Raw genomic sequence first — 12,080 nt, forward strand, 5'->3', positions numbered from 1 at the left:
TACGCCTATAATCCCAGGCATTTTGGGAGGCTGAGGTGAGAGGATTGCCTGAGCCCACCAGTTTGAGGCCAGCCTGGGCAACTTGGTGAGGCCTCATTTCTACAATAAATAATAAAAAAAAAAATTAGCTGGGCAAGGTGGCGTGTGCCCATAGTTACAGCTACTTGGAAGGCTGAGGTGGAAGGATCGCGTGAGCCCAGCAGCTTGAGGCTATGGTGGCTGTGAGCATGCCACTGCACTCTAGCCTGGGCGACAGAGTGAGACTCCAACTCAAAAAAAAAAAACAAAAAAAGAGAAAGAAAGAAAGAAAGAAAACACATAGCAAATCCTATATACAGTCATGTAGCACATATTGACGTTTTGGTCAACTATGAACTGCATATACCATGATGGTCTTATAAGAATATTATACTGAGTTTTTACTGTACCTTTTCTATGTTTAGGCATATCTAGATACACAACTGCTTATCATGTGTAACAATGGCCTACAGTATTCTGTACGGTAATATATTGTACAGGATTGTCACCTGGCCCATATGGCCTAGGTGTGTAGTAGGCTATCCCATCTAGGTGTGTGTAAGTACACTCTGTCATGTTCACACAATGATGAAATCACCTAAGGATGCACTTCTCAGCATGTTTCTCCTTCATTAAGTGATGCAGAACTGTACTTGCTACAGGTAGTCTTCAAATATACCTCTAGCCAAAAGGGAACTCTAGCTGATTACTCCATCAGAAGGTTTATTTTTAGGAGAAGCACAGTTTTTCTAGAAACTAAGACCAGTAGAAATTTCACAAGAAGATCTTTACAGAGAGTATGCTTTGTAATGTTATGAACAATGTCCTTGATAATATGATATAGTAGACAAAACAATTCTCTAAAAGAAACTAAATATTGAGAGAATTATGCCAGTTGAAAGGTTATTCTCTGTTAGTTAGTGTTTAACAGTAACAGGAGGTGGGGAGTGGTGGCTCATGCCTATAATCCAAACACTCTGGAGGGGCTGAGTGGGGAGACTCACTACTCTGGAGGCTGAGGCGGAAGGATCATGAGCTCAGGAGGTCAAGGCTGTGGTAAGCCGGGATTGTACGCTCCAGCCTGGGTGACAGAGTGAGGCTGTCTCAAGAAATAAAAATAAAATAAAATAATAAAAGTAACAGGAGTCTAATGTCTTAGGTACTGAGTCACTCTGCATGATGGTAGATTAGCACATGAGCCTGATCCAAGACCATCTCTCCAGTCTTAGATTCATATCTTTTCCAGAATAGTGATTAAATCTGACAATCCTAAACAAGTTCTAACAGTTTGACACCACCACAGGTCTGCACCTGGGGGAGATGTCACACCAATGTACTCGAACTCCTATAAATGGCTGATGCTAGACCCTTCTCTGAGGCATCTTCCAAAGGATAACAGGGAGGGATAATGAAGTGCTGAAAATTTTCCCACTGGGATAGAGGAGGCTGGGTCTGACCTAGTTAGTGGGCTGGGTTGCAAATCCCAAGAGGGACGCCTTGATCAGCGTAGTACATTATGGGCAGTATGAGAGATGAACCAGTCATCTCTGCATGGCCTATAACAGACCTTAATTACTGTAATTTATGATTAAGCAAATGAGCTCCAAATGACTTTTGCTTTGCTTTACTCTCTATCCCTCTAATCCAGTCCATGCAGTGCTTCAAGTTGGACCCAACTTTCCTTTCTTGACTCAAATTCCACTACACACTCCATATGTACCTATGTGCCTTCCATACCAGGCACTGTACTTCTTGTTCCTAAATACTGATCGTGTGTACTTTCATAACTTCATATACTGGCTCCTGCTGTTCTTTCTGCCTGGGTGTTTCTTCCCCTTCCTACCTCAGCAAAATGAAAGTGAATTCATCCCATAAGGCCTGAAAAATATGCTTCCTTCTTTGAATAGCTTTTTTCTATCTTCTTGGGCAGGATTAATTGTTCCCTCTGCAAACAACTGTTGACACTCTTAGCACAATGCTGTGCATCACTCTTGCTGCACTCTGGGGCTGGGCCTCTGTGCTGTCTCGCCTAAGTCCAGCACAATGTCTGACACACTGTAGATAATCTGCATATACAGGGGGCGCCAAAAAAAAATGTAGACATGTTTTAAGAGATGTTGTCTAGGTATTACTTTTCAAAGTTGAATTAAATTACAGTAGGTAGCAATGTGTAGGATGATGGTCACTCAACTGTGCTTCTGCCATTTTCTTGGACTGCTCTGCCTGTCATGTGATGCTAGCATTCATTTAATTAACACCATCTTTTGGGCAAATGTCATACTAAAAATGTGTATACAAATGGCACCCCCAGTATATGATGGGTGAATACTCAATGTATACAAGTCAAGTTCAATCTTGGGTAAGATTCTTTTTTTTTTTGAGTTGGAGTCTCACACTGTTGCCTAGGCTGGAGTGCCGTGGTACACTCAGACCTCAGACACCCCAGCGTCCCCTACTGTGCTCAGGTGATCCTTCCACCCCAGCCTTCCAAGTAGCCAGAACTACAGGCATGCACCACCACACCCAGTTAATTTTTTAAAAATTTATTGTAGAGACAAGGCCTCGCAAGTTGCCCGGGCTGGGCTCGAATCCATGAGCTCAGGCAATCTACTTGCCTCGGCCTCCCAAAGTGCTGGGATTACAGGCTGAGCCACTGAGACCAGATGGGTAAGATTCTTCAAAATCAGGATGAATTAGGGAACAACTGTATTTAAAAGGGACTAAACTGGGAAGTTATCTTGCCTTGCCAAAGGCAGCACCGGACTCTTCTTTGTGCCTAAAACACAGAAGGTACTTAGTGTGTGCTGAATTATTATTATTATTTTTTTGAGTTGGAGTCTCACTCTGTCGCCCAGACTGGAGTGCAGTGGCTGCTCCTGGCCACCGCAGCCTCGACCTGCTGGGCTCCGGCGATCCTTCTGCCTCAGCCTTCCAAGTAGCTGGAACTACAGGCGCGCACTACCACACCCGGCTAATTTTTTGATTTATTGTAGAGATGAGGTCTCGCCAAGTTGCCCAGGCAGGTCTCAAACCCACGGGCTCAGGCAATCCACTCACCTCAGCCTCCCAAGGTGCGGGATTACAGGTTGAGCCACCGAGCCCGGCTTTGTGTGCTGAATTAATGTCCTATCTTGAATATGATGCACAGGGCTTGGTGACTGCAGCATGATGGGGCAGGAGGCTGAGAAAGTCCGGCCTGGCAGGTTGCAGGTATAGATAGTTATGGGTGTAGACAAGCATGAGGGTTACTGCACAAAGGAAGGGGAGGTAGAGAATAGTGATGGGGAGTCATTCTGAGGTGGCCGCAGTCCTCAGAAGAGTGCCAGATGGTAAGGTCTCTATGCCCTGTGGCTGGGCTTAGGGAGAGTCTCTAGCAGGGCAAATGATAGGAGGGGGCAAGGCCTGAGTCCTAGAGGTAGGTTAACAAGTAGAGGCCCTGGTGAAGGAACTGAGGCAGACGCTGTTAAAACAACTTGGGGCCGGGCGCGGTGGCTCATGCCTGTTAATCTCAGCATTTTAGGAGGCGGAGGTGAGAGGATTGCCTCAGTCCAGGGGTTTGAGACCAGCTTGGACAACTTGGTGAGACCTCATCTTTATAATAAATCAAGAAAAATTAGCCGGGCATGGTGGTGCACGCCTGTGGTTCCAGCTACTTGGAAGGCTGAGGTGCAAGGATTGCCAGAGCCCTGCAGGTTGAGGCTGCGCTGGCTGTGAGTGTGCCACTACACTCCAGCCTGGGCAGCAGAGTAAGACTCTGACTCAAAGAAACTAAAAAAACAAAAAACTTGGGGTCCAAGGGTAGAGCCAGACCACAGTAGAGATGGACTCTGGTTGAATAAAGGTTCTTAAAAACTTCCTGAGTCAAGATGCTGCACAGAGACTGGGCAAGGGACTGAGCCTACAGGATGGAGGCCTGGTTATACTCTGGCCTGGGGATGAGACTGCGTAACTGGAAACAGAGCAGGGCTTGATAAAACTGGCAGGGAAACTTCCACAGTCATCCTAGATTAAAATACCAGTGAATGGGCTCTGGACTATTCTCCTATAAAACGCTTCTGAAGAGTGACATCTAGGGGCAAGTGTCTTTTAAAGATACTCCTCAAAATACCTGCTTTGAATAGATATTTGTGAACATGTTTATCTGGCTGCCCTGATGACTTTGGACTTCATTTGACACACATTGGTTTAGTGCCTACTGTGTGCAAAGAACATCTTCAAAATGTTTGTTAATAAAAGAACAAGCTGTTCATGCTCCTTGAAAATTGACCGGTACTGAAGGTACACTACGTATATATATGCTCCATGCTCTGTTTTCTTGGCATAGGTTATTGCTCTGATGGGGGAAAAATATGTAATATTTATGTCAGTAAGGAAATCTCCACAAAGATGTGAATATACACCATCTGACACTCACATATTCGTATTATTTAATAAAACATTAGATTCCACAGTTAGGTGTAGCTCCTCATCCGATGTATGGATGTTACATAGTTTGTGATTAAGCAAATGAGCAACCTTTGTGATGGTGGTTTGTCAATCTGTGCCCGAGTATTAGTTCATACACTCGCAGAATACTATGTTTGACAGGGAAGGAAGACACCCTAGGTTATCCAGCCTGATCCAGCTCCTCCCCTATTCAGGAGTTGCCCCTCCACCTCCTGCCGAGTGCTTCCTGTGGCTGAGCACCCTCGTGCCGGCCACAGAACACATGTCGAGAAAGGGAGTGACAAACAGCAAAGCATACAAATAGTTGTATGCTGTGATAGATGCAGTGAAGGAAAAAGACAGGGGGTGGTGGCAGAATAACAGGAGGAGACCACACTTTGAAGACTGCTCCGAGGAACGACATTTAAGCTGAGATGAAAGGGCAGCAAAGGGCACTTCAGGAAAAAGGCCTGAGCATCTGGCAGCTGGGATGGTGGAAGACATGGAGGAAGGCTACAGGGACCAGTGAGCCCAGTGAGCCTGAGAGGCAGGTGCTGTGGGGTGAGGATGGAGGGAACGGGGCTTCCTCACATAAGGCCTTGCAGGCCAGGCTTGGATACACAGATTTTATTCTAAGTGACAAAGCACCATCACGTGGAAGATAATGAGCCTTTCTCAATTTGAATTAAGATAGTAGTTTATAAGCAGATTCTGATCAATTTACATCTTCTAAAAGACAAAATGCTTAATCGAATGAAGAAAAAATACAAAAATGTCAAAACGTCTTGGGAAAGCAGGATAAGGAGTTTTTGATATCTTCTGATATTTTTAATATTTTGCGACTCTTGTTTTTAATTAACAGCATTTATTACTTTAAAATTTGTAAAACTCAACACATTCTCATACAAAATGGGAAGCCAAATTTCATTTGCCAATGATATAAATATATTTGTGTGTTATACATGTTCTATAACCACTAACTAGAATTTAAAATAAAGCGTTCTAAAATAAATTACCAATGGGTAAAAACACTGTTTTCTTTCTTCTCTCTCCAGCAAGGGTGAGATTCTTCTAAGGGGAATTTATCAAAATTGCCATCAATGAAATATACCTGTTTAGCACCCGGTGTGTGAGATGTTGCTGCAAAGGCTAATAGACACTCGTGGGTTCAGAGGGTGACTTTGGTTTTGTGTCTCTAATTTTAGCTTTTTCCTGAACTCTCCCTCTTTCTAGATGCTAAGCTAGCTGCCCCAGGAAGGAGAGCTGGTACGAAAAAGAACCTTCTGTCAGTCCCTTACTCCACGCTCAGGCCACTAGCCTGGTTTGTTTTTAATTCTCTGTGGAGAAGACTTGTCTCATCCTTAACCAAAAGTGGGTCAAGTTTTCTCCACCCTTCCCAACAGGCTATTCAAATATGCAGCATGTATTAATTAACTTTATCAATTCAAAATTAGCGATTCACTGGAAATGAGGACGCCTTTAATTCAAAATGCAAATGTATACATTTCCCTGCTTGCCTAAAAATGGCAGCTTTATTATACAGGATTCTAAGACACCATTTAGAGACTTTAGAGATATGGTCCCTGATCTTGAAGAACTTCAGTTCAAAAAGGAAACATAAAAACTGAGAAACAGAAAATCTTTCTGGAAGCTTAGCAGTATGGAAAAGAAAAAAAATTGTCACAAGGTCAGAGCCAAAGGATAAGGAAACTTGCAGCCCATCTTTGTCAAGCTGGAAACGTTGAAAGTCTGCATATACATAATTTAAAGCTGTGATGTTCAGGTTTTTTCCTGTTGTGAGTGAGGTGGGGGGACGGGGAGGGGGGGCAGAACAGGCACAGTGGGGACTCCACTCATCCTTTAACTAGAGCATGCTGCTGCTTTGTCATGTTTTTATATATTACCTGAGATCTCACTTCAAAAATGGTTTCTCAACTTTAAAATTTTCAAAGTTTGAAGATCCACTGCAATGGCTACAACAATTATGGCTGCTGTTTATTGAGTCTCTGCTGTGTTCTAGGCACAGGGCTAAGACAGCCGTCTGTGTCTTTCATTTAAATATTCCTAGAAAAACAGCGGGAGGAAAGGTTCTATTGTTCCCACTTTACAGATGAAGCAACTGAGGCTGTGAAAGGATGAGTCATTTTCATTACATAGGTAGCTATTTAGTAGCAGGATCAGGATTCAGATTCAAGTTTGTCTCCACCAAAGCCCACCCTTTCAACCACGTGCTATGCTGTATCTGTGCTTAAGGTTCAATGGACATGGATTCCTGGGCACTTAGCATGTATGGCAGAACTTGGAAACATAGATACAAATGAGTGCAACAAATTTACAAGGGTGTGCTTGCAGTGGAGCACACTGCTTTAGTGAAAGAGGTTTCAATAGCTTAAGAAACAAGCTTTGGTCACACAGGATCAAGAAATGTTCTAGATCTGGGGCTGGGTTGTGCAAAGCCACACTGCAAAGATTTGCTGCTTTGGAAGTTGACTGTAGGCGGAGGCAACCTCTCCTCAGCCTCCCCACACCACACACTTTTTCATGAAAGACTATTTTGAAACTGAAAAACAATAACAACAGCAAGGAAAGCTAAAGGGAAGTACTGCTGGAATTTGACGGGGTGACATGAGCGCTGTGGGGGTCTATGAGAATGTCGTCAGCAACAGGACAGATGGGCAGTTGTTCTAGGAAAAATCACTGGCAAAAAGAAGAGCCTATTAGCGAGGCCAAGTCCTTGTGTTTGTCTGATTCTTGAAGCCGCAGTTTATTGTGGCTGTGTTTGTCTGAGGCTAGTCAGATGACCCCCACTGAGAGGAGAGGAGAACTGAGTGTTTTCCCCCCCATAAATGGTGAAATTCCTCCAGGGTTTTTTTTGGAACCATTTTCCTCTTCCAGGAAATTGTCAAAATATGTGATTTTTTAACTTTAAAGAAAAACAGGACTGAAATGTGTCAGGTCCCTGGAAACAGTCTGAAACTCAATTGAGTTTATGCAGAAAAACACACACTAAAAATCCTACGACCATCTGGCCACAGAGATCTCAGTTTCTCTGACAACACCACTGGAACTGTGGGAGGGCAAGTCTTGTAACCACCAAACCGAAAATCAGCCAGGAGAACAAACAAGAACAGACAGGTTTCAAAACAATGCATCCTAGTTCCTGTTCCAATGAACTTCAAGGCCCATGTCATCTCCCAAGGGTAAACTTGGACTCAAGAAGAGACTCAGGAAAAGGACGTGTTTCTGAGATGTGGAGTGCAAAGAAAACTACGTTTAAGACGTACTAAGGGGGGTGGCTATCTAAAGGGAACCCAAGGCATACATATAAAGTAATCACTCTTCATCTTTCTGTTCTGTATTTGTATTGCTATAAAACCAGTGTATTACAGTAGTAGTTACAACTCTTCTTGTATTCATTGACAGTTATTAAATTTGCAAGTGTAAAATTTTGTTGAGTTTTGAAATATTTAACAGTAAGACCTGGATTAGACCAGAAAGGAATGAAAAGCAGGTGGACTCTGCCTTCTCCCAGGGAGATGGGTAGACTCACGTGGGAGCTTGTTTACAGGCAAGCAGGAGAAGCCAGAACTTTTGGCTGAACCTGTGGTCAAGCCAACAAGATTTCAAATGACAGAAGAGACCTTGCTTGACAAAATGAGATAAGTGTAGGTGGCGCAACAAGAATGCCCTGTGTTAATAATGTGATAAATATGCACCTATAGTAAAAATCAAGAAAAGCTTACAATCTTATGAGAATCCTGAAAAATATGTGCAAAATTTGGCTCTTCTAGTCAACGTCTTAAGTAGATAAATATCCAACAGCTAAACTGCTCACCAGGTGTCAGTGCCATCCTGGTGTGCCAAGTTTGCCTGTCCCACTGCTTATGAAATACTGTTATTTCTGCTTGGTGTTAGGTGGAAAGAACTGAGAAATGCTGTTTGTGCTTGGGGAAGGAATGAGTGGAAAATCAGTGACAGGGAAGAAGTAGGGTTGGTCATGCCAAAAGGGGTTGGGGGTGGAGGCTAGGCCTCCCAGCAGAGGAGAGGTGAGGGAGGGCGGCAGAGTGCTGCAGGCACCATCTGCTTGGGTGGTGTTCTCAGCAGGTGATAAAGAGGGAGGTGACTTACCTGAAATTTCTGGAAGTGTGGGCTTGTCTTCTTTCCAGAGGTTCCCATCACAAAGAGGAAGTCTGGGGTTAGCACAAATGGTACTCTCTCTTTATTAATGCCCAGGAAACTTTTGTAATTCCCAAGAATGTGCCCAAAGTCAATATGGAATAGGTTTCCTTAAGAGGGAAAATGTCTAACATCATTACAGTAGCATAAGCACTTATAATATCACTTAGATTGTTTTTCTTGAAATTTTTTAAAAGTTGTCTAATAATGAGCTATTTTGGGTGCGAGAGCATGTTTTACAGTGTTTTGTCAGCTTATAATTTTTTTTGTCTTAGCAGGTGTGTAAAAGTAGGAGCCATAAAACATTCTTTGAACCAAGTATGTTTTTGATATTCTTCTGGTGTTCTTTAGAGGACAGCCAAATGCCATTAAAAAATTATTATCTCAGGCTAGGAGTGGTAGCTCACACCTGTAATCCAAGCACTTTGGGAGGCCAAGATGAGAGGACTGCCTGAGCCCAGAGGTTCGAGACCAGCCTGGGCAACTTGGCAAGACCTCTTCTCTCCAATAAACCAAAAAATTATCCAGGCATGGTGGCACATGCCTGTGGTTCCAGTTACTTGAAAGACCAAAGTGGAAGGATCGCCTGAACCCAGAAGGTCGAGGCTGCAGTGGCTGTGAGCATACTATTGCACTCCAGACTAGGTGACAGAGTGAGACTCTGACTCAAAAAAAAAAAAAAAAAATTCTTGTCTCAAAATTATTCTTAGAAACATAAATCAAAATTCTCTGACTGGCTGGGCTCAGTGCCTCAGTCTGTAATCCCAGCACTTTGGGAGGCCGAGGTGAGTAGATTGCCTGAGCCTGCAGGTTCGAGACCAGCCCAGGAAACTTGGCGAGACCTCATCTCTACAATAAATAAAAAATTAGCCAGGCGTGGTAGCGTGTGCCTGTAGTTCCAGGTACTTGGAAGGCTTAGGTGGAAGGAACTCCTGAGCCCAGCAGGTCAATGCTGGAGTGGCCATGAGCATGCCACTGCACTCTAGCCTGGGCAACGGAGTGAGACTCCAACTCAAAAAACAAAACAAAACAAAAACAAAAAAACTCTCTGGCCAATATGTCATCATTATGCCTAAGACACTCTTACATTCTTTAAGTAACTCAGGAAAGACTGATGTTTCACTCTGCTTGTGGGAGGAACATTCGCTTTCTACTTTTGAGTAGCACAACAGAAATAAATAATTTAGAGTCTCTTTTGGGTCAATTTCTAATACTAACACCATCACCACCACAGTCACCTCTTCTCATTTAGTCCTTTATCATGTCTATTGTCCATAAATGCATTATCTCTTAATTCTTACAGGAAGTAAGCAATTTGTCACCATCTGGTTTTTCCTGACTCTGCTCTTAAAATGGTCCACATTCACAGAGAAAAATCTCACGATGTAGTGATAATTACTGACCAAACAGAGTGGATAGTGAACCACTGAAGCGGCGTGTGTTAGGAAGGCAAAGAATTTCAAATTAAGTAGATCTATGAGTTCTTTCCGTTGCACCTCTGTAACATCTGACACTGGTGATCTCTCTCACCTCCACCAGCTTCTGGGCTATGATCCTCTCTTAGTTCTCTAGCTGTCTCTCTAACTTCACCTTGGGTCTCATTTCCTGCCTCTTCTTCCCTTACTCACACCTCGGTCCTCAAGGTGGGTGGTCTATCTAAGGTGACTGCAGCATCAGTGTGCCTAGACAATAAGGACTTCTAAATATGTGTTCCAGTCTTGAACGCCATTTAAAAGTTACTCTGTTCTGGAAAGAGGAGGGGAATGGGAAATTGGTATTTAATGGGTACAGTTTCAGCTGGGGAAAATGAAAAATTTCTGGAGATGAATGGTGGTGATAGCTGTACAACAATGTGAATGTACTTAATGCCAATGAACGGTAGACTTACTGCTCAGTGGTAAATTAATTGCAGTTACACTGATAAACTTTATGTTATGTATATTTTTATCCCAACAAAAACATTATGCTGCAATAAATAAACTCACCTGTCTCTGTGATCATAATATTGTCATTGTGTCTGTCGCCTATTCCAAGAACAAAGGTTGCCACACAGTAGCCTGCACAGGAATAAACAAATCTCTCCACTGCTGCCTGAAACTAATTAAAATGCATCTGAATATTAGTTGCCTTCTAACTACAAAAAGCAGCATGAATCTACAAATGATTTCCAAGACACTGTTCTGGAAACCATTTTCGTAGAGCAAGTCGGCTGTGCCTGATTTCACTAGTGTTATATCTGTTAAGTGCCAACTTTCTCATCACTCTGCTTATATTTTTGATGAAGATTCAGCAAATCATAACAGTGTGAGGAGGAAACAAGAGTCAAAAGGTAACAGTAATTTAACCAAAGGGCTTGCTTCCTCTCCAGGCATCACTTGCCAATAGCTATACAAAACCCATCATAATTTCTCCTTCATTTGTGAACATATGTTTTGCTTATGCCCACTTAGAGGATGCATGGGTTCACACATCCACATGAATAACAGATTAATAAGTGCTACTAATTATATTTTCTCCCCAAAAGGCTGCTAACCATGCAAATGAGAAGTGCTAATCCTGTACAGCAGAACTTTACACGACAGCCAAACAGACTAACCACACAGCTTGGGAAGGATGCAGCATATGCACTTTGGAGGGATGGCAGAACTAACATTTGCAGCACCTGTGATTTACCATTTAGATTAGAATGGATAGTAAATTATAAATTACTTTATTGGGGCTAGGTGTGGTAGCTGACGCCTGTAATCGCAGCACTTTGGGAGACTGAGGTGAGAGGATTACTTCAGGTCAGGAGTTTGAGACCAGCCTAGGCAACATAGTGAGACATTTCTACAAAAAATAAAAACTTTTTGGCTGAGTGTGATGGCTCACACCCCTAATCCCAGCACTTTGGGAGGCCAAGGTGAGAGGATTAAGCCCAGAAGTTCGAGACCAGCCTGGACAACATAATGAGACCTTGTCTCTATAAATAATTTAAAAATGGCTGGGTGCTGGTGGCATACGTCTGTAGTCCCAGCTACTCAAGAGGTTGAGGAGGAAAGATCCTTGAACCCAGAAGATCAAGGCTGTGGTGAGCCATGAATGTGCCACTGCACTCCAGCCTGGGAGACACAGTGAAATCCTAACTCAGGAAAGAAAAAAAAAATTACTTTATTATGTTTGTTGTGTCTCCTAGGTAGAAAATAATTTGTACATGGTAACTCAATTTTTCTGCTGAACAACAAAAATAGATAGCCATAAAAAGTGCTAACAGATTATTTTACAGAACCAAATTTTAGGCAAAGCATGCCTGATAATCAAAAGAGAAGCAAATGCTCAGGGAGTCCTGAACAGAGCGCCTCTGTTTCACACAGATATGCTATCACCATGGGAAAGTACTTTAAAGCCCCATTATTTAATGAGTAAAAGGACTTCATCAATATATCAGGGGGAGAGACGTTGGCAGATTCTTTGAAAAGCTG

The 12,080-nt window shown here is 42.9% G+C and overlaps 1 protein-coding gene across 1 annotated transcript in view; it reads right to left on the reverse strand.

Annotated features, from left to right (window-relative positions):
• The window catches only part of PIK3CG (phosphatidylinositol-4,5-bisphosphate 3-kinase catalytic subunit gamma), a 48,030-nt gene that overhangs the window by 17,617 nt on the left and 18,333 nt on the right, over positions 1–12,080 (reverse strand). The window contains exons 9-10 of the mRNA XM_008051530.1: positions 10,605–10,716; positions 8,572–8,729 (exon numbers count right to left, since the gene is read on the reverse strand). Coding sequence (XP_008049721.1) covers positions 8,572–8,729; positions 10,605–10,716 — 270 coding nt within the window. The remainder of the gene's footprint in view (positions 1–8,571; positions 8,730–10,604; positions 10,717–12,080) is intronic.

The sequence above is a fragment of the Carlito syrichta genome, unplaced genomic scaffold (assembly GCF_000164805.1).
Source record: "Carlito syrichta isolate Samal-C Ts95f unplaced genomic scaffold, Tarsius_syrichta-2.0.1 Scaffold187360, whole genome shotgun sequence".
NCBI lineage: Eukaryota > Metazoa > Chordata > Mammalia > Primates > Tarsiidae > Carlito > Carlito syrichta.